The following is a 20,893-nucleotide window of genomic DNA, read 5'->3' as shown; positions in this document are numbered from 1 at the left end:
GGAAAGGGTTACCTAGGGAGGTGGTGGAATCTCCTTCCTTAGAGGTTTTTAAGGCCTGGCTTGACAAAGCCCTGGCTGGGATGATTTAGTTGGGGTTGGTCCTGCTTTGAGCAGGGGGTTGGACTAGATGACATCCCGAGGTCTCTTCCAACCCTAATCTTCTATTATTTTCACTCAAAGCATCACTAGACCCTGCCAGAACAACAGATTCAAAACCTGCACTCCTATCTCCTCTGCTGCAATGTTCAACACACCTTTCAAGACCCATGGGTTCTACACATGCCTATCACAACATGTGGTGTACCGCATCCAGTGCACTAAATGTCCCAATAGCAGCTATGTGTGTGAAATCAGATAATCACAATACCCTCAAATTACACAGGAAAATAAGACAAAAACACCATGTCACTTGTGAGTGAACACTTTTCATGTGCCAGCAATGCCCCTCTGCCATGTACATTGGCCAAACCAGATAGTCTCTATGCAAAAGAATAAATGGACACTGTGACTCTCTGTAGCTCAGTGGAACACCTTACACCCCCATGTTCATCTTTATAAAATGATTGTGTGGTACCCAACATGACAAACTTTGCATTGGATATCTTCAGAAGGCTCATAATGCACTGACCATGGATGTTATAGTAATTGTTAAAAAAGGTGCTATCAGTGTAATTCCACTGATCGCCTGAGGAATAAATGCCCTGTGCTAGGAGGAAGCAGGCAAACAATAGCTCATGTTAGTTCTGCTGTCCTCAACACAGAACCCACCCCTCCCAGCAATTGAAACCTATTCCATTGGTTCTGTGTGGTTAGCCTCTGCAGAACCAGATATGGAGCATGTGAAGGCTGTTCAAACTGATGGCAGGGAATATTTGGGGCAGAGGGATACAGGGGCCCAGATCTCTCTGGTTAAGCAGAGTGTGGTCCCAAAGGCCAGTATGTTGCCTGGCCAAATGGCAGAGATTGTGGGGGTGGGCAAAAGCAGATTTCTCATGCCAATAGCTAAAATCCATATGGTTTGGAAAGTGTTTTGACTGGGGGGCGGGGTAATGGAATACCTCCTATTCGATCTGCTACTTGGTAATGATTTTTTCCATGTAGCTCAGGTTAAAGTATTTGCCTACAGCAGGAGGGAGTGTTATGCTGGGACCCCCAAGGGAAAGGAACTGCTGAGAGAATGGGAGAGAGTCTCCTTGATTCTTCTGCAGCTGGGGGAAGCAGTGTGCTTCCAGGTGGGAGGGTGGTTGAGACCAACTCCTGCACTGCAGCTGGAGGCAACACCACATCAGGAAAGGATGGGGGTGTAATGCCTGCCGGGGAGAGAACTGTCCAGGTTGTTAGCTGCCAGCAGGTCGCAGCTGAACCAGAGGCAAAACCAGCTCTAGGGAGCTGTCAGGGTTCCCCCACACACACTCTAAACTCTGAGCTTTCGTGGGTGAATACCCACTTCTTCGGATGGCATCCGAAGAAGTGGGTATTCACCCACGAAAGCTCATGCTGCAAAACGTCTGTTAGTCTATAAGGTGCCACAGGATTCTTTGCTGCTTCTACAGAACCAGACTAACACGGCTACCCCTCTGATACTCTAAACTCTGGGGAGTAGATGTGGGGACTTGCATGAAAGACCCCATAGCTTATATTCTTCTTCGAGTGATTGCTCCTATGCATTCCAGTTAGGTGTGCGCGCCGCGCATGCACGGCTCTTCGGAACATTTTTACCCTAGCAACACTCGGTGGGTCGGCTGGGCGCCCCCTGGAGTGGCGCCACTATGGCGCAGGATATATACCCCTGCCGACCCATCCGCTCCTCAGTTCCTTCTTCCCGCCCGTGACGGCCAGTTGGAACAGTGGAGCGCAGCTTAACTGACCTCCACTTCCCTAGCTACTCGTAGTTTTTCTCGTTCTGTTTACAGTTGTAGTTAACTTTATTTTGTTTGTAGAATAGTATTTATTTTACAGGGGTTCGGGGTTTATCCCCGTCCCCTCACCCGGTACCGGGTCCGATGCCCGGTCCACAGGGTTGTGTAATGCTCGGCCGGCCATAAGCCGCTGCCGACAAGAGATCCTCTCTTAAGTGCCTCGAGGGATCTCACCACACAGATAAGTGCCGCTTTTGTGAGGCCTTTCATCTGAGAACAAAGGGGAGCGGGGCTTTCCCCTCAAGCAGCTCCTGAGGGAGGCAGCTCTTGCTCCTCCGCTCTCGGCGCCGAGCGCTGGTTAATCTTCAAGGAGCGCTCCCTCGGCACCGGATCGCCGGTACCGCTAAGGCCTCTCGGCACCGACCGTCGCCGACGTCCCTGCTCCGCAGCTGAGCGCGATGCTCAGTCGGATCGCCCGGCACCGATGTCTGCCACGGCACCGACAATATCCGCACCATTAACTCCGGCCAGGCAAGAGCCGTCGAGTCCGGTGCTGGAAAGCTCCCCGGTACGAACCGTGGTCGAGCTCGCTACGAAGCTGCGTCCGAGCCGCCTGCTCCGCAGCCGAGCGCTATGCTCAGTCGGCTCGCCCGGCACCGATGTCTGCCGCGGCCCCGACAATATCCGCACCATTAACTCCGGCCAGGCAAGAGCCGTAGAGTCCGGTGCTGGAAAGCTCCCCGGTATGGTCCGTGGTCGAGCTCGCTCTGAAGCTGCGTCCGAGCCGCCTGCTCCGCAGCCGAGCGCTATACTCAGTCGGAGCACCCGGCACCGATGTCTGCCGCGGCACCGACAATATCCGCACCATTAACTCCGGCCAGGCAAGAGCCATCGAGTCCGGTGCTGGAAAGCTCCCCGGTACGGACCGTGGTCGAGCTCGCTATGAAGCTGCGTCCGAGCCGCCTGCTCCGCAGCCGAGCGTTATGCTCAGTGGGATCGCCCGGCACCGATGTCTGCCGCGGCACCGACGATATCCACACCATCAACTCTGGCCAGGTAAGAACCATTGAGTCCGGTGTTGCAAAGCTCCCCGGTACGGACCGCGGTCGAGCTCGCTAGGAAGCTGTGTCCGAGCCACCTGCTCCGCAGCCGAGCGCTATGCTCAGTCGGATCGCCCGGCACCGATGTCTGCCACGGCACCGACGATATCCGCACCATCAACTCCGGCCAGGTAAGGACCGTCGAGTCCGGTGCTGGCTAGCTCCCCGGTACGGACCGCGGTCGAGCTCACTCTGAAGCTGCATCCGAGCTGCCTGCTCCGCAGCCGAGCGCGATGCTCAGTCGGATTGCCCGGCACCGATGTCTGCCGTGGCACCGGCACTATCCGCACCATTAACTCCGGCCAGGCAGGAGCCGTCGAGTCCGGTGCCGGTAAGCTCCCCGGTACTAACCGTGGTCGGGCTCGCTAGGAAGCTGCGTCAGAGCCACCTGCTCCGCAGCTGAGCGCTATGCTCAGTCGGATCGCCCGGCACCGATGTCTGCTGTGCACCGACGATATCCACACCATCAACTCCGGCCAGGTAAGGACCGTCGAGTCCGGTGCTGGCAAGCTCCCCGGTACGGACCGTGGTCGAGCTCGCTCTGAAGCTGCGTCCGAGCTGCCTGCTCCGCAGCCGAGCGCGATGCTCAGTCGGACCACCCGACACCGATGTCTGCCGCGGCACCGACAATACCCGCACCATTAACTCCGGCCAGGCAAAGCCGTCGAGTCCGGTGCGGGAACGCTCCCCGGTACGGCCCGTGGTCGAGCTCGCTATGAAGTGGCGTCTGTGGTGCGAGCTGTGGTCGAGCTCACTATTCCCTCCACGCCGGAAACATTTCCACAGCGAGGGAGTTGCTGGCGAGGGCAGAGCCTGCGCTGCCTCAACCCCCGGCACCGCCGGTGCGGGTTACATAGTCAATCGGCAAGCCTGCCTTGATCAGTCCACCCTCCGTCGGCACCGCAGAGCGGCACCGTTTACGATCGCGGTCCCGCAGATGTTCTCGGTCCCGCCGATCGAGGTCCCGACGCCGCTCTCAGTCTCGGCACCGTTCTCCATGTCGGTACCAGTAGTACTCGCGGCACCGGTCAGCGTCCCGCAGCACCGATCCGTCCCGGTACCGATCCCGGGCGCAGCGTCGAGTGACGTCAGTTACAGACGCAGACTCTACCATGGGCTTTTCAGCTCCTCCAGGGCCATCCAGACACGCATCAGTGTCGTTCCGTGCGGACGCTTCCTATGCGTAGAACTCTGTTTTCCGATGGGCCCTCCAGAGTCTTCCAGGAGACCTATCAGTGGTCATTCTGGACGCCTTGGGTGTCCTACCACGCCAGCGGCGTACCAGTGATCCCATCTCGCTCCGCTCCGTCGGAGCTCTGGGTGCCAGAGGTGACAATTAGCTGTCCCCCTCCGACCGGTATGGAGCAAGCCCCGGTTCATCCACCGGGCTCCCCGATCCCGCCGGATCAGGAGGTCGTCCAGGAGCGCGAGCCCACACAGGACCCGCTTCTCCCTGGCCTTTCTTCTTCCTCCTCCCCGGATAGGGGGGGCAGGAACATACTCCTCGGGCCCTCCTCTAATCCAAACGCACCAGCCCCTATATCTAAGGAGGCTAGGCATATGGTCTTACTGGGCCGTAAGATATACTCGGCGGGGGCCCTGCAACTTCGTGTGGCAGACTGGCAAGCCCTGCTTAGCCACTACTATGGGTGGCAGCCAAATTTACAGAGGCGGTTCTTCAGAACTCCCGCTCTGGCCTCGGGGGTGGCCACAAGATGGCTCCAGTTATCGAGCCTTCCCTCGCAGCTGCGGCACACTGTACAGGACTTGCCCTTCAATGACAAAGGCCTGTTCCCTGGAAACACTGGCCCTAAGCGGCAAAGCCTAGAGGGCAGCAGGGTCGCTTTGAGCTCTCTCCCTGTCGGCATACACATGCCGGTAATTCAGAACCGACATTGCCGTCCCCAGCGTATCCGCTCTTTCCCTGCGCCTTGCCAAAGTCAGTACTTTGCCAGCGGGCGTGGCTTACGCGGTCGTGGGCGTCAATCCGGACCCCAAAGGTACAGGAGGTACCTAAGGACGAAACCTATCCCCTAGGCGAAGGGAGGTCTCAGACCTATCCTAGACCTGCGGGACCGTGACAAGTCACGATGCGGATAAGTTCCGCACGGTACCCAGGGGGGACGTCAATCCCATCCTTGGATCCCGGAAACTGGTACGCCGCCCTCCATATGCAGGGCGCATGTTTCACATCACTATTTCTTCTCCACACAGAAGGTGCCCTCGTTTGGGGCCTACCGTCGTTTCCAGTATACGGCCCTCCCGGTTGGCCTCTATACAGCCCAAGTGTATGCAAAGTGCATGGCTGTAGTCGCCGCGTCTCTTCGCCACCGTCGGATACACGTTCTCCGTATCTAGACGATTGGCTCATTCAAGGGACCACCAGGCCCAAGTTACCAGTCGTGTGGGCATCGACACGGACCTATTCCCGTGTCTAGGCCTGATGATCAATGGAAAAATCCACTCTCATTCCCACACAGGGAATAGAATTCATTGGGGCCGCCCTGGCCTCCAGTCTCTCCAGAGCCTGCTTACCTCAGCCTCGGTTTCAGGCGAGGGTAACGATTGTACAAGGCCTACGGTCCTTCCCGACAACTTTGGCTCGCACTTGCCTAGGTTTCCTGAGTCACACGGCTGTCTGCACGTTTGTAACCGAACATGCCAGGCTTCGCCTCCGTCCACTTCAATTGTGGCTCACCTGGGTGTACCACCCGGGCAGAGATACCATACTCGTGGTCGTCTCGTTCCCCCCGAGCATCCTAGGCTCCCTCGACCGGGAGTCAGCGCCCTCCCTGGTGTATCCAGGCAGGCTGTTCCATTCACCCCTCGGGGTCCCTCCGGACAGACACCCCATCTCTCGGCTGGGTGCTCCCCTGGCTCGGCTTCGCACTCACGGCCTTCGGTCGGCGCGAGAGATGGCCTTACACATCAATGTCCGAGAGCTGAGACCGCTCTGCCTTGTGTACCAGGCGTCTCAGCTGGCGGATCGCCTCAGCAGATCCTTCCTGTCTCGCAAGTGGTCGTTTCCTCCGGACATTATCCATTCCGTTTTCCGGACGTGGAGCTTTTCCCGCATAGCCGCCTCGCTCTCGCAAGAACGAAGAAAGAAAGAAGTTCTCCTCGTTCCAAGGCCTCTCCCCAGGCTCGGTCTTGGGGGGGTTTCCCTGAGGCCGTGGATCAGCCATCTGCTGTACGCCTTTACACTGTTCCCGCTGGTTCACAGGGTCCTGCTAAAACTCCGCAGGGACAGACCGCACCTGATCGTGATCGCTCCAGCGTAACCCGGGCAGCACTGGTGCACCATGTTGCTACACCTGTCGGTAGCCAACCCTCTTTGCCCAGGCCCCGTGTCGCGGGATCACGGCGAGCTTCACCACCCGGACTTGTACTCCCTGCACCTCACAACAGGGCTGCTGCGTGGCTAACCCGTTCCGAGTTACGTGGTTCTGCCTCGGGTCTACAGGATTCTCCGGGGTGGTAGAAAATCTTCCACTCGGTTAATGTATCTGGCGAAGTGGACGCGTTTCTCCTGCTGCTTCGAAACACGCAGTGTTTCTCCCGCCGAGGTCCCGATCCATTCCATCAGGTTCCTCAGGGCTTGGAGCGTTTATACCCCCCAAGTGGGGCCCCGCCATAAACCTGGGTCCTCAACCTGGTTCTAACCAGTCTATGCCTGCCCTATTTGAGCCAATCTCAGCATGCTCATTGATATACCTGTCCTGGGAGACGGTTTTCCTGTAGCCTTTCAAACGGCCAGACGAGTCTCCGAGATTCAGGCTCTCACAATAGGCCCACAGTATAATGTGTTCCGCTAGGACAAGGGCAGTTCTTACCACGTCCGCCCTGCCTCCCTAAGGAGGTGTCGGCCTTTTATATCTACCAGGATGTCTTCCTTCAGGTCTTCTTTCCGAAGCCACTCTCATTGCAAGGAGAACAACAATTGCACTCCTTCGACGTCCGTAGGGTGTCCGCAATCTATATCTGGCGGACAGAGCCCTCTCGTAATGCCCCCAAACCGTTGTCGTACCGGCATACCGGACGAAGGGCTTACCTGTCTCCTCCTAGAGGATTTCATATTCAATGACGTTGTGCATCCGCACCTCCTGGATTTTTGGCCCATGTTCCATGGAGCCATCTTACTGCACATTCCACCAGGGCTCAGGCTTCTCTGCTGCCTTCCTGGCTCACATACCCTTTCAGGGGATGTGTCGTGCAGCTCCCTGGTCCTCGATCCACACTTTTGACTCATTGGTCCAAGAGTCCATAGCTGATGCAGCCTTTGGCTTAGCAGTTTGCATTCAGCAACATCTAACTCCGACCCCACCGCCTACGTAAGGCTTGGGAATCACCTAACTGGAATGCATAGGAGCAATCACTCGAAGAAGAAAAGACGGTTACTCACCTGTAGTAACTGTTGTTCTTCGAGATGTGTTGCTCCTATCCATTCCAGACCCGCCCTCCTTCCCCACTATCGGAGTAGCCGGCAAGAAGGAACTGAGGAGCGGATGGGTCGGCAGGGGTATATATCCTGCGCCATAGTGGCGCCACTCCAGGGGGCGCCCAGCCGACCCACCGAGTGTTGCTAGGGTAAAAATGTTCCGAAGAGCCGTGCACGCGCGGCGCGCACACCTAACTGGAATGGATAGGAGCAACACATCTCGAAGAACAACAGTTACTACAGGTGAGTAACCGTCTTTTCTACCAGCTTAGGTTAAAACTTCCCCAAGGCACAAATTCTTTTCTTTGTCCTTGGACGGTATTGCTACCACCACCAAGTGATTTACACAAAAATTCAGGAAAGGGTCACTTGTCATCCCTATCCCCCCAAGCCCCTTCACCCCCTTTCCTGGGGAGGCTTGAGAATAATATACCAACCAATTGCCTTAGCAATGTAAGCACAGACCAGACTCTCTGTCTTCAGGACACTGAAATCAACCCGGCTCTTAAAAGAAGAACTTTATTTATAAAGAAAAATTAAAGAATCACACCTGCAAAATCAGGATGGAAGATAACTTTACAGGGTAGTAAGATTTAAAACACAGAGGATTCCCCCCTGTGCTCAGCTTTACAGTACAAAAACAGGAATAAAACTACCTCTGTAGTACAGAAAAATTCACAAGTCAAAACAAAAGATAACCTAACACATTTCCTTGCCCTATTTACAATTTCTGTGATTTTTAGATCTGTTGTTCCAGGTATATTTTCAGATGTTGCACCTGCTTGGTCTCTCCCTCCATTTGGAGAGGGAACAACAGAGAGAGCCCAAACAAAACCTCCTCCTTACCCCCGATTTGAAAGCATCTTCTTTTCTCATTGGTTCTTCTGGTCAGGTGCCAGCTAGGTTATTTGAACTACTTAAGCCCTCACAGGTAAGGCAATTTAGTATAGCTGCCAAGGAGGGATTTTATGCTACCCTTCTATCTATATTCTTGACAGGAGCATAGAGAAATGTGTCCCAGAGGAGAGCCCAGAAAAGGGGCAGGGGATCTCAGAAACGACTGAGGTGGGTGAGGATTCCTGTGACTCTGGGTACATCCACACTACCCGCCGGATCGGTGGGTAGCAATCGATCTATCGGGGATTGATTTATCGCGTCTCATCTAGATACATTGACTTCAGCTATGCTATTCTCGTAGCTGAAGTTGCGTATCTTACATCGACCCCCTGCCCCCTCCCCACCAGTGTAGACCGGGCCTCTGTAACACAGGGAAGCAGGGTGCTTCCAAGTATGGGAGAGGCTGAGACTAGCTCCTCTCCAGCAGAAGGCAACATGCCCTCAGGCACAGGGGAAGGAGAGGTGTTGTCAGTGATTAAAGAAACTGTCCCAGTTGTTAGCTGGCAGAGTTCTGCAGTTGAAGGAGGGGGCTCAGAGAAGGAAACTGGGGAAGGAATAGTGAGGGTACAGGAATGTCTCCTCACTAGTCACTTGGGGTAGGATGCCCAGGACACTAGCAGGATGGCTGGGTCAGCATCTGTGCACCCAGGCACTCAGCCTGTGACCCAGGTTTTGAGAAAGAACTGTGTAACTGACCTCCTGGAGGGGAGCAGTCACACAGCTGACTTCTCTGGGACAGAGAAAGGGTTGGTGGGGGGTACCTCAATCCAGGTCCCAATTTTTCAGGGTGCTATTCCTGATAATTTTTTTGGAAAGTAACTGTCTCTCATTACATGAAGATGCAGCTCCAACGTCTGTAACAGCAGAGGAGTTGAGAGCAGGAAATTGCCAGGTGATAGTCTGCCAGAATACAAGCGACCCAACTCACAGAGGGGGGTGGGTGCTTTCCCCAGGCTGGTGAGAGACAGAGAGCAGTTATGGGAAAGCTGCTGGGAAAGGGTGAATCTGATCAAAATACACCTAGCCCAGAGAGCACAGATCACAGCCCTCTTGGGGGCAGGGAAGGACTCAGTGCTGGGAGGGGGAAACACAGGGTAACCCCAAAAGGGAAGTTGGATTCCCTACATATGTACAGTCCTGGGGTTGGGAGACCGCTCCCCAAAGGGCCAGCCAATGTGCAGGATCCTTCTGGACCCGTATCTTGCCAGACCCTGAGATATCAAAATGCCAGAAACATGATTAAATTAAGAGCCTGCACAAAGGGAAACACTGGAGGGAAAGAGAAGCCAGTGACTGATTACATGGGAGAGAGTCAAAGAACACCATGGGTAATGAACAAACTAACCTCAAACTACACTTACTGATGTTAAGTTTTGGGGTAAGAATTTCAACATGGATGTTAAACCTTATGATAATGCTACTTTTCAGTTAATACCTGTAAACAGGTTTAAAGCTTATCACAGCAGAGAAACCATAAAAAAAGAAAACTGGTTTGCCGTGTGTGAATGGGGAAACTGAGGCATGCTGCCTAATAGCCTTAATGGCTGGATGCCAAGAGAACTATAATAAACAACTGCCTTTGAGATAGTCAATGACTAACCCTCTTGCAGCAAACTAAGAGGGGAAGTGTGATGCTCTGTACCTCGGTGGAACACCCTACATCCCCATGTTCATCTTTATAAAATGATTGGGTGGTATCCAGTGCAAATGTTATGTTGGGTGTCTTCAGAAGGCTCTTAATGCACAGAGCATGGTTGTTATAGTGATATTATAGTCATTGTTACAGTAATGTTATTATAAGGTTATAGGTTATAATTTCATGTATTTAGTTATGAGGCTGAAAATGTATCCTCATGGTTTAAAGCAAGCCCATGCAAAACCTCTCCAAGAACAGAGAGGCAGTTCAGACCTTGTCAGGGCATGGATGGGACAAACCCAGCGCAGCCTCACAGGAAAAATGGACACTGGCTTAGGCAGCAACAAAAGAATCTGTTAGACCCTAAAGGGAGTCACCCCCTTCCTTTTGGCAGTTTGGGACTGTGATGAAGTAATGCTCACCTGACTCTGAAGCGGGGGGGAGGGGGCAAAGCCAAGAGGAAAGAAAGGACGTGTTAAAAAAACGGGAGAGACATTTTGCCATGCTCTCTCTCTTCCACTTACATCTACAGACACCACCACCACCAAGCGACTGAAGCTCTGATCAAAGGGGAGAGCCTGCCTGAAAAGTAACCAGCCAGCCTGTGGTGAGAAACACCTAAGGTTGTAAGGACACTGAAAGTGTTAAGATCAGCTTAGAATAGCTTTTGCTTTTATTTCATTGACCAAATCTGACTTGTTATGCTTTGACTTCTAATCACTTAAGATCTATCTTTATAGTTAATAAATTTGTTTATTCTACCTGAAGCAGTGCATTTGGTTTGAAGTGTGTCAGAAGCTCTCCTTGGAATAACAAGCCTGGTACATGTCAATTTCTTTGCAAGCTTATATAAGTTAGTCAATTTAACAGCGTCCTGCAGGCATAACTGGACACTGCAAGATGGAGGTTCCTAGGGTTGTTTCTGGGACCGGAGATATTGGCTAGTATCATTCGCTTGCAAGAGCTTACATGCCAGAGGCTGTGCATGAACAGCCCAGGAGTGAGGGTTCCCACAGCAGAGCAGGGTAAGGCTGGCTCCCAGATCCAAGGATTGGAGAGGCCTAGCAGATCACCGGTCCAGATAACACCAGAAGGGAATATCACAGAGACAAATCAGACATCAAGAATTGTAACATTCAAAAACCAGTAGGAGAGCACTTCAATCTCCCTGGCACTCAATAACAGACTTAAAAGTCGCCATTCTTCAACAAAAAAAACTTCAAAAACAGACTTCAACAAGAAACTGCAGAACTGGAATTAATTTGCAAACTTGACACCATCAAATTAAGCCTGAATAAAGACTGGGAGTGGCTGGGTCACTACAAAAAATAATTTTCCCTCTGTTGATACTCACCTCTTCTTGTCAACTGTTGGGAATGGGCCATTTCCACCCTAATTGAATTGGCCTTGTTAGCACTGACCCCCGACTTGGTAAGGCAACTGCCATCTTTTCATGTCTGTATATTTATACCTGCTTACTGTATTTTCCACTCCATGCACTTGATGAAGTGGATTACAAAAGCTTATGCCCAAATAAATTTGTTAGTTTCTAAGGTGCCACAAGGACTCCTCATTGTTTTTTCACAGAGCGATCACTATATCTGACCTATCAGTCCTCATCTTCAAAGGAAATTTACACAACGCTTTCAAAAGACAAGCCTGCAAGCTTAAATTCATTACTCTGATAGACCCTAAAAACCATTCACTGAACAGAGACACTGAATTTATGGGTTATTACAACAATCTGTAATCCACTAAACCCCTCTTTTTGTCCTATGACTGCAGAGGTGTTAACAGACCACTTTACCTTGAATGTTCCCTTACAGTATGTGCTAACTACACCTCTACCCCGATATAATGCTATCCTCGGGAGCCAAAAAATCTTACTGCGTTATAGGTGAAACTGCGTTATATTGAACTTGCTTTGATCCGCCGGAGTGCGCAGCCCCACCCCCTGGAGCGCTGCTTTACCGCATTATATCTGAATTCGTGTTATACTGGGTCGCGTTATTATCAGGGTAGAGGTGTACTTAAGCTAAACCCTCTGTTTCAGCTTGCCTTGTGCTGTGATGCTGGAAGTACCTTTCCCAGACCTGAAAAAGGGCTCTGTGGCTTGAAAGCTTCTCTCTCACCAACAGAAATTGGTCCAATAAAAGGTATTACCTCATCCACCTTGTTTATCTCAATAGACATATGGTAGCTGATCACATATGAATGAGGTGTTCCTGAATTTGCTATGATTTTTTTCTGTATTTTGTACCTTTTTATATGTTTAGTCACAATAGGTATCCATGAAGGACATTAAAAAAAAAGTAAAATGCTTACAGCAATAACAAATTCCTCCATAATTAGATTTGTAAGAAATAAGCATTATATAATGCTTTTCAGTAATTCTTTAAATATGCAAATACCTTGCCTCAGTCATTGTATGACCATGTAGAAGATGTCCTTATTATATTAAATAGCTGTCCCTGAGGGTTGAAAGACTTTACGCTAGGTTTTTTTTTATCCTAGAGTGTGTTAAAACATGCTAAGAATTCAGATAGAACCTGGTAAACACTTCATTATTTAGATCTCTATGCAAACATTAGGATTTTTGTCAGCATCCTCATGTTTTTTTCTTTTCTTAAAACAGGAGTTTAGAAAAAGTGGAAAATCAAATCAAATAAACATAGGTAAGTAAACAAATTCTTCTTAGTCAAAGCTATAGTAGTCCCATATTGAAATGTATATATCCTCATGTTCTGTCAGTGATCTTGTGTAATGCTTATTTTCTATTTACTTATAGTTGCTTTACTAGTAATGTTAAAGTACAGTTATGCTTAGATTAGTCACCATGTAAAATGGCACCCTATTACTCAGCAGCATTGTTAGTTAACTGCTAATTCCAGAATCTTCTGGTGATGATGCATGAGCTAGCAATAGACCAGCTAGCCATTTGCAGAGCTAATAGTTAGAAAAATCCATCTTATTTATAAACTGAGTACCTGTGATATGAAAGTAATTGAGACAATAAGCTTAGTACCTCACAGTGGTATTTTTTTATCAGGTTGCTTCTTAGAATGTAACTGAATTGTAAGGACTTAATTGTGAGACTACAAGGCACCACTCTCAAGGTCTAATAGTATAATAGAGTTGTAGAAATGTATGTTAAGCACCTGTGGAAAGACTAGTAAAATGCTAAGCAGCGGAATAAATACCTTTACTGGACATGCCATGTGAGGCAGACTATGGAGGTAACTTTTCATGTACCCTTTCAAAAGAATATTGAAAATGTTCAGGCCATCTTCAAATATGGAGAAACTCTCTACCTGAAAAGTACATAAAACATAATAAAAACAAACATCCTTCTGTAACGGAGAAACTTTTCATAGTGAAAATAGTAAACATTATTTACATTTTTGATTGTGAACCGGTGTATTCTCATACAGACTGTCACACTGGCCTGCAGGCTATTGTAGAAGGACAAAGAAAGGTTTAACCATGATAGTGAATCTGTAAAGGGGTGGCACCCACTTCTCACAAGCGCCCCTGGTCGAGTGTGTGCGTGCCTGCAGTTTCTCAATTTGTAGGCTTACGGTGACCCCTGTCGGTTGCTGTGCATGTCAGGTGGGTCTTTGGTGACTCAGCCTTCCTGCTAAGTCACACACACAGTCTGTTTTGCAAACAAATTAACTCCTTCTGGGATATAAGTCCAAAATGTCCTACAGCTCTCCCCGGGCTCAGTCCTTCAACAATCCAACTCCATCACGGTACCCCTCTTTAGCTGTCCCCGGGCTCTGGTCCTCTGTCTGACCAACAGGTCCTATCTCAGTACCCTAGTTCAGGGGATAGGCAACCTATGGCACGGGTGCCGAAGGCGGCACACGAGCTGATTTTCAGTGGCACTCACACTGCCCGGGTCCTGGCCACCCGTCCGGGGGGCTCTACATTTTAATTTAATTTTAAATGAAGCTTCTTAAACATTTTAAAAACCTTATTTACTTTACATACAGCAATAGTTTAGTTATATATTATAGACTTATAGAAAAAGACCTTCTAAAAACGTTAAAATGTATTACTGGCACGCAAAACCTTAAATTAGAGTGAATAAATGAAGACTCGGCACAGCACTTCTGAAAGGTTGCCGACCCCTGCTCTAGTTGGTCAGTTTATGTGTGAAGGTTCCTGCTCTGGGATGGAACAGCACCCCCAGGGCTTCATCCCTGGAGGCTCTTCACCTGCCCTTTAGTTCTGTGACCCCAGCTGTCCAGCTGGGTCAGTTTCAGTTCAGCCCCCTTCTAGGGGGGCCATAACAGGTCCATGTACAGTCCCTTCCCTGGGCCTGTCTAAACTCTTCTTTTCTCTCAGGGCAAAGCCACTTTCCCAATGGCTGTTTGGAATGGGGGAGGGACCTAGGCCTACCCACTACTCCAGGTCCCAGCCCTCTAAGTAGCAGCCACATGCCATGTCCCTTTAACTAATTACATTTCCCTGGGCCACTTCCCCGTAGCCCACCTTAATTGAGTCTTGGTAGCCATCCAGAAACTATACCCCGCTCCCTGCCAACAACTACCTGCCTTAGCCCCTGCAGCCAGCCAGGAGCACTTCTAGCTCCCCCGGTCCCTGCAAGCAGACTGATCTATCCAGCCCTTTCAGCTCCTTTTATATGAGCCTTCTGGGCCCTGACTGACTGCGCCCTGCAACCTCTCTCATTGGCTGTGTCCCACACAGCCGCTCTGGGCAGCTTGGAGATGTCTATATTGCTCTTTCCTGGAGTGGGGGTGATACAGGGCCTCCAGGCCTTCTATCACAGAATCCTTTTAGGAACACTTCCTATTGGTGGTTCACTATTGGAAAATAATTTGTGAAATAACATATAGTATGTTTTAATATTTCCAGTAACTTCCATTTTATATACACCTCTACCCCGATATAACACGAATTCGGATATAACGCGGTAAAGCAGCGCTTGGGCGGGTGAGCGGGGGGACGCTTCGTGCTCCGGCGGATCAAATCAAGTTCAATATAATGCGATTTCACATATAATGTGGTAAGTTTTTTTTGGCCCTTGAGGACAGCGTTATATCGAGGTAGAGGTGTACTATCCTTAAGATCAGTGATTTGCATGGTATTAAAATGCTGTGAAGTGTTCTTTGTAGTATGCTATCTTTAATAAATGCAAAATTTGATATTCATATCTTTTTTTATGGCCAGGATATTGGAGTGTGTGAAAAGTGGGGGGTAAATTTTGAGGTGTATGGGGAGTATTTGGGACTTCAAGTTAGATATAAGCTCGAATCACAAAATTTAGATCATCTTTGAGTCCTCCTTTATTTTCCTAATGTTTGTGGGTGTTAAGAGCTAGAGTTTTTTGTTTGATTGAATCTAGTCAAATTACAGTTCTGTATTAATATGCCTGGTAAGGAATCTATTTGTCAAAAAAACATTTCCTGGATCTTTTTTGTTGTCTGTATTGTTACAGACATACTTGCTGACAGGTATTTTGAAATAAATGACCAAAAATAATTGAAACTGGTGTGATTATATTGTGTTATTTTGACAAATAACATATGCAGAATTTAAAAATTTTTTGTTGTAGAATTTTTAATTTCTTGGTGCAGAATTCCACCAGGAGTACAACATGTAATTACACACATTTCGTAATATGATTGCACACATTTAACCTTTCCCATCACCCTTTCACCAAGTAGGAACATGCTCCACAATGCTACCACAAACCTATGGTCTATATGAATGGGTTCTTCGCCATAATTCCTGAAGCAATATAGGTTAGATGCTTTAATGGCCGAATAACCTGCTCACTTCTGTTTGCTAGGCACTACTGATACAGTCTCAGCTACTCCCTAGGCCAACGGTTCTCAACCCATGGGCCGCTTGCGGCCCAGTCAACACACAGCTATGTCCCATGTGACATTCTCAGGGCCATACAGGTAGTGTGGATGTGGCATACATAACACACAAAGAGCTGCATATCCGGCCCACAAAGGGCCCTAGCCTATTGTGGGAGAAGGCTCCCCGGAGCTTATTTCAGACAGGAATACCCTTGTCCTAGTGTTCAGATACTGACGGTAGCAAAGTATTTAGAACACCTTCCATATCACTATTTGTATCATCTAACAGTAAGTTATTGGGATCCTTCACTCCTTCTTCAAGTAATGTCTCTGTGAGTGCTCCACTCTAGGTGTGCTTGCACCCCCTGCTCCTTTGATTGAAGATTCATCCGTTCGGCCTGTGCATGTATGTTACTCAGTCTCATGCTCTGTGCTGTTGTTGTATAGCACTATATGGGTGAACTGGCCTTAGTTCCCTCTCAACCACCTTGGCCTGAGATGGAGCTTTAGCAGTTGTCTGTATTGAGTGTAACATTAACTCTATCCCCTTAGCTCTTTTAGTGGTTATAGTTGTTTTTAGCAGTAGTTAGTACTTAGCACTTAGTAGCAGCTTTAGCTGTAGTAGATTTGAAAAAACCCAACAACTTAATTTGAAAAAAAAAATTATATAGCTTTCTTCTTAATACCAGGAGGGGAGAAAACTACTGCCTGGTTTGCCCAGTTTCAAATGTTTCCTGTTGTACTGGGAGGCAATACTGGTGGATGACAGATACTCCCAGTGCACCTGTTGCCTTGGGGAATCTCATATTTCCCAAAAGTGAAACTTTGTCTAGCATTAAAATCTAGGGCCAGAAAAAACAGGGAGATCAAATTTTGACTCCTCATGATGGGGAGTTTGCTGCGCCCAGCCTCTGACCCTGGCCCTCTACTCCAGTCTCTGAGTACGTCCACTGTCTACGTACTGCACTCTTCGGGGGCATCTAAGAGGAAGACCCAATCTTCCTCCAATAAGACCCCCAAAGACCGTCCCTTGAGTGCTCCAGGTAGGGAATCTACTCCAAAGAAGTCGTTGTCTCTGATGACTCCAACCACTTCTGCACCGATTGCTCTCTGACCCGGTACCCACGAGGTTGCTGGTTCCTCAGGTACTGAGGGCACTGTCAAGCCCAAAGACTGTAAAGTCTTTGGCTCTCAGAGGTCATCGGTACTGTCCGTGAAGTGAGGCAGCAAGAAAAGCTCTACCTCTTCTCACTTGGTCCTGAAGAAGCCCGTTCGGGCTCTGACTGGACTCCCCTTGGAATAATCGAGATCCATGGTATTGTCAACTCCCTCAGCCACTATCTCTTTGGTGCAGGCCATGGACACGGTACTGACAACACACTTGTTACCGCAGGAGTTTCGCTTTCTCCAAAATCTTGCTGTATCTGAGATACCCGACTCATCTTTGCTTGGCTCCAATGTACTCCTGGTACCAAGGACTTCCAATCTTTGGACATTTGCCTGGTACCGACTGTTTCACCTCATGTTTCTTCTGGTGCTCCACCGCTAGAGTGATTTAGGAGACCAAGGCAAGAGGGGCTCCTGCTCTGGGCTTCAGCAGGGCTGGCATTACCAGGCACCGTGGTCAAGAGGTAAGGAACGGGGTGAGCCTGGTGTGTGAGACTGCAGAAGGGAGCTAGAGGTAATAGGGAGGAAGCAGCAGAGCTGGGGGGTGGTGGGAAACTGGGGGGCTGGAGGAGGCAGCTTGTCATTACTCTTCCTCTTGGATATCCTTGATCTGCTGAGTGTAGCCAGGAGGACTCTCTTGCTGCTCCCTGAGTTGAAGTTTGGGTAGGATCAGCTCATTATATAATGTACTTCTTTAAAATTTGGGATAGCCTATTATGGTCCATTTGCTCAGGAGACACTGCTCCCTTCCCCAGGGCTCACTGTAACATTTTTTTTCCAGCCTCTTTGATGGTTGATATTACAGACATTAAAAACAGAGGTCCTCAGCACCTTCCGTTCTCTCAAAAGTACAATTGAGCTCTCAGACAGTCAACAACACTAAAATTAGGTCTGTTGATATTCAACAAGTGCACCGCATATAATTCGGGACCCCCAAGACTCTTTCGCTTTTCAGCATCTGGTACCTGCCATCCCTGTAGCATTTCGGTAGTATGTTCCAACCAGTGTTCAAATTCTTCTTCTCCAGGCAAAGCAACCACAGCCCCTGAAAATATTTTTCATTTTCTAGAGGGGGCCAATCAGGCTGGGACTGCACCATTTTCCTCTTTATCTAAGAACAATGTCATTTTCTTAAGAAACTCATTATGTGAAGCTGGGGCAATAGCATCTGGCTTCTATAAGTTACTATTTTCCACACCATCTACCATTGCTATCTCTCCTGGAACTTGCAAGGGCTCCACAACAACTGATAGCTCACATAATGCTGCACAGGAACTATCCTCCCTCCTAAACATGGGTCCACTCACTTTGAACCTGCTCAGACATCTGTGGCTAAGTGGTCTCAGTTGAGCCCTCGTTGTGAGCCTCTGATATTCCCACTACTAAAATTGATTTCTTAGGGTCTGTATTTTATCTCCTTGGATCAGTCCTTCAACAGATACCTTGCTGTACTGGGCAATCTACTTGCCCCAGTAATAATAGACTTTTACCAAATTAATTTTTACTCAGTATGCATGCAAGGGGTACTGACCCAGTATCCTGGCCAAAAATGCTTAATACCAAATTGCCAGGAATTAGTTGAATGTGAGGAATTAGGTATATAAAATACTGTCTTTAGAATAAAGAATGGGGGAGATGGCTGGGGGAGATGGCTTTCAGAAGCATGTTCACTGTGGTTGAGAATTTCAGGTTTGCAGTAGCAAATTTAGGGCTGATCTGAGGATTTTTTGTTTATATGAATTTTATGGAAAAGAGAGTTCTTTGAGTGCTTGTTCACGTCAATTCTATTCTAGGTGGGGGTGTGTGTGTGTGGTCATCAGAGATTTTTGCTTTAGTGGTATCCATAGGGTCGGCAGTAGCGCCCCCTTGAGTGCTGCACTCACACGTCGGTATATCAGGCGCCGCTGGCCCTGTGGCCTCTCAGTTCCTCCTTACTGCCCATGGTATTTAGTCAGAGCACCTTTCCTTGCATAACCAGGGCTAGTGGTTTTTTGTTTTTACGGACTTTGACCCTTGTAAATAGTTTGTTTATAGTAATTAATATTAAGTATTTGTTAAGTGTAGTTAGTAGTTAAAAGTTAGAGTCCCAGTGGGGACTTCGTCCCAGGTAGGGCATGCCCCAGTCTCCCAGATTTAAGCCCTGCTAGGACTGCAGTGACCATGAGATGGTCGAGTTCAGGATCCTGACACAAGGAAGAAAGGACAGCAGTAGAACAGAGACCCTGGACTTCAGAAAAGCAGACTTCGACTCCCTCAGGGAACTGATGGGCAAGGTCCCCTGGGAGAATAACATGACGGGGAAAGGAGTCGAGGAAAGCTGGCTGTATTTTAAAGAATCCTTATTGAGGTTGCAGGAACAAACCATCCCGATGTGTAGGAAGAAAAGTAAATATGGCAGGCGACCAGCTTGGCTTAACAGTGAAATCCTTGCTCGTTTTAAACACAAAAAAACAGCTTACAAGAAGTGGAAGATTGGACAAATAACCAGGGAGGAGTATAAAAGTATTGCTCAGGCATGCAGGAGTGAAATTAGGAAGTCCAAATCACACTTGGAGTTGCAGCTAGCCGGAGATGTTAGGGGTAACAAGAAGGGTTTCTTCAGGTATGTTAGTAACAAGAAGAAAGTCAAGGAAAGTGTGGGCCCCTTGCTGAATGAGGGAGGGAACCTAGTGACAGAGGATGTGGAGAAAGCTAGTGTACTCAATGCTTTTTTTGCCTCTGTCTTCACAGACAAGGTCAGCTCCCAGACAGCTGCACTCTGCAGCACGGTATGGGGAGGAGGTGACCAGCTCTCTGTGGAGAAAGAAGTAGTTCGGGACTATTTAGAAAAGCTGGACAAACACAAGTCAATGGGGCCGGATGCTCTGCATCCGAGGGTGCTAAAGGAGTTGGCCGATGAGATTGCAGAGCCATTGGCCATTATCTTTGAAAAATCATGGCGATGGGGGAGGTCCCGGATGACTGGTAAAAAGCTAATGATGTGCCCATCTTTAAAAAAGGGAAGAAGGAAGATCCAGGGAACTACAGGCCAGTCAGTCTCACCTCAGTCCCTGGAAAAATCATGGAACAGGTCCTCAAGGAATCAATTCTGAACCACTTAAAGGAGGGGAAAGTGATCAGGAACAGTCAGCATGGATTCACCAAGGGCAAGTCATGCCTGACTAACCTAATTGCCTTCTATGATGAGATAACCGGCTCTGTGGATGAGGGGAAAGCAGTGGATGTGCTATTTCTGGACTTTAGCAAAGCTTTTGATACAGTCTCCCACAGTATTCTTGCCAGCAAGTTAAAGAAGTCTAGGTTGGATGAATGGACGGTAAGGTGGATAGAAAACTGGCTAGATGGTCGGGCTCAATGGCTAGTGATCAATGGTTCCATGTCTAGTTGGCAGCCGGTATCAAGTGGAGTGCCCCAAGGGTCGGTGCTGGGGCCGGTTTTGTTCAATATCTTCATTAACGATCTGGAGGATGGTGTGGACTGCACCCTTAGCAAGTTTGCAGATGACACTAAACTGGGAGGAGTGGTTGATACGCGGAGGGTAGGGATAGTATACAGAGGGACATAGACACATTAGAGGATTGGGCCAAAAGAAATATGATGAGGTTCAACAAGGACAAGTGCAGAGTCCTGCACTTAGGACGGAAGAATCCCATGCACTGCTACAGACTAGGGACCGAATGGCTGGGCAGCAGTTCTGCAGAAAAGGACCTAGGGGTTACGGTGGACGAAAAGCTGAATATGAGTCAACAGTGTGCCCTTGTTGCCAAGAAGGCTAATGGCATTTTGGGTTGTATAAGTAGGGGCATTGCCAGCAGATCGAGGGATGTGATCATTCCCCTCTATTTGACATTGGTGAGGACTCATCTGGAGTACTGTGTCCAGTTTTGGGCCCCACACTACAAGAAGGATGTGGATAAATTGGAGAGAGTCCAGCGGAGGGCAACAAAAATGATTAGGGGGCT

At 49.0% G+C, this 20,893-nt stretch overlaps 1 protein-coding gene across 10 annotated transcripts in view; it reads left to right on the top strand.

Annotated features, from left to right (window-relative positions):
- Positions 1-20,893, top strand: part of B3GLCT (beta 3-glucosyltransferase) — a 143,874-nt gene that overhangs the window by 13,059 nt on the left and 109,922 nt on the right. For 7 of the 10 annotated variants that reach the window (XM_045016436.1, XM_045016428.1, XM_045016477.1 and 4 more), the window contains exon 3: positions 12,566-12,605. In XM_045016436.1, the coding sequence (XP_044872371.1) occupies positions 12,566-12,605 (40 nt within the window). Of the gene's footprint in view, positions 1-8,395; positions 8,463-12,565; positions 12,606-20,893 lie in introns of all 10 variants that reach the window. The other 3 variants (XM_045016449.1, XM_045016441.1, XM_045016456.1) reach the window with 1 other exon arrangement.

Source organism: Mauremys mutica, chromosome 1 (genome assembly GCF_020497125.1).
Source record: "Mauremys mutica isolate MM-2020 ecotype Southern chromosome 1, ASM2049712v1, whole genome shotgun sequence".
NCBI classification, from domain to species: Eukaryota; Metazoa; Chordata; order Testudines; family Geoemydidae; genus Mauremys; species Mauremys mutica.
Note: the sequence above shows the minus strand (reverse complement) of the source record. Positions and strands in the feature narration are given on the sequence as shown.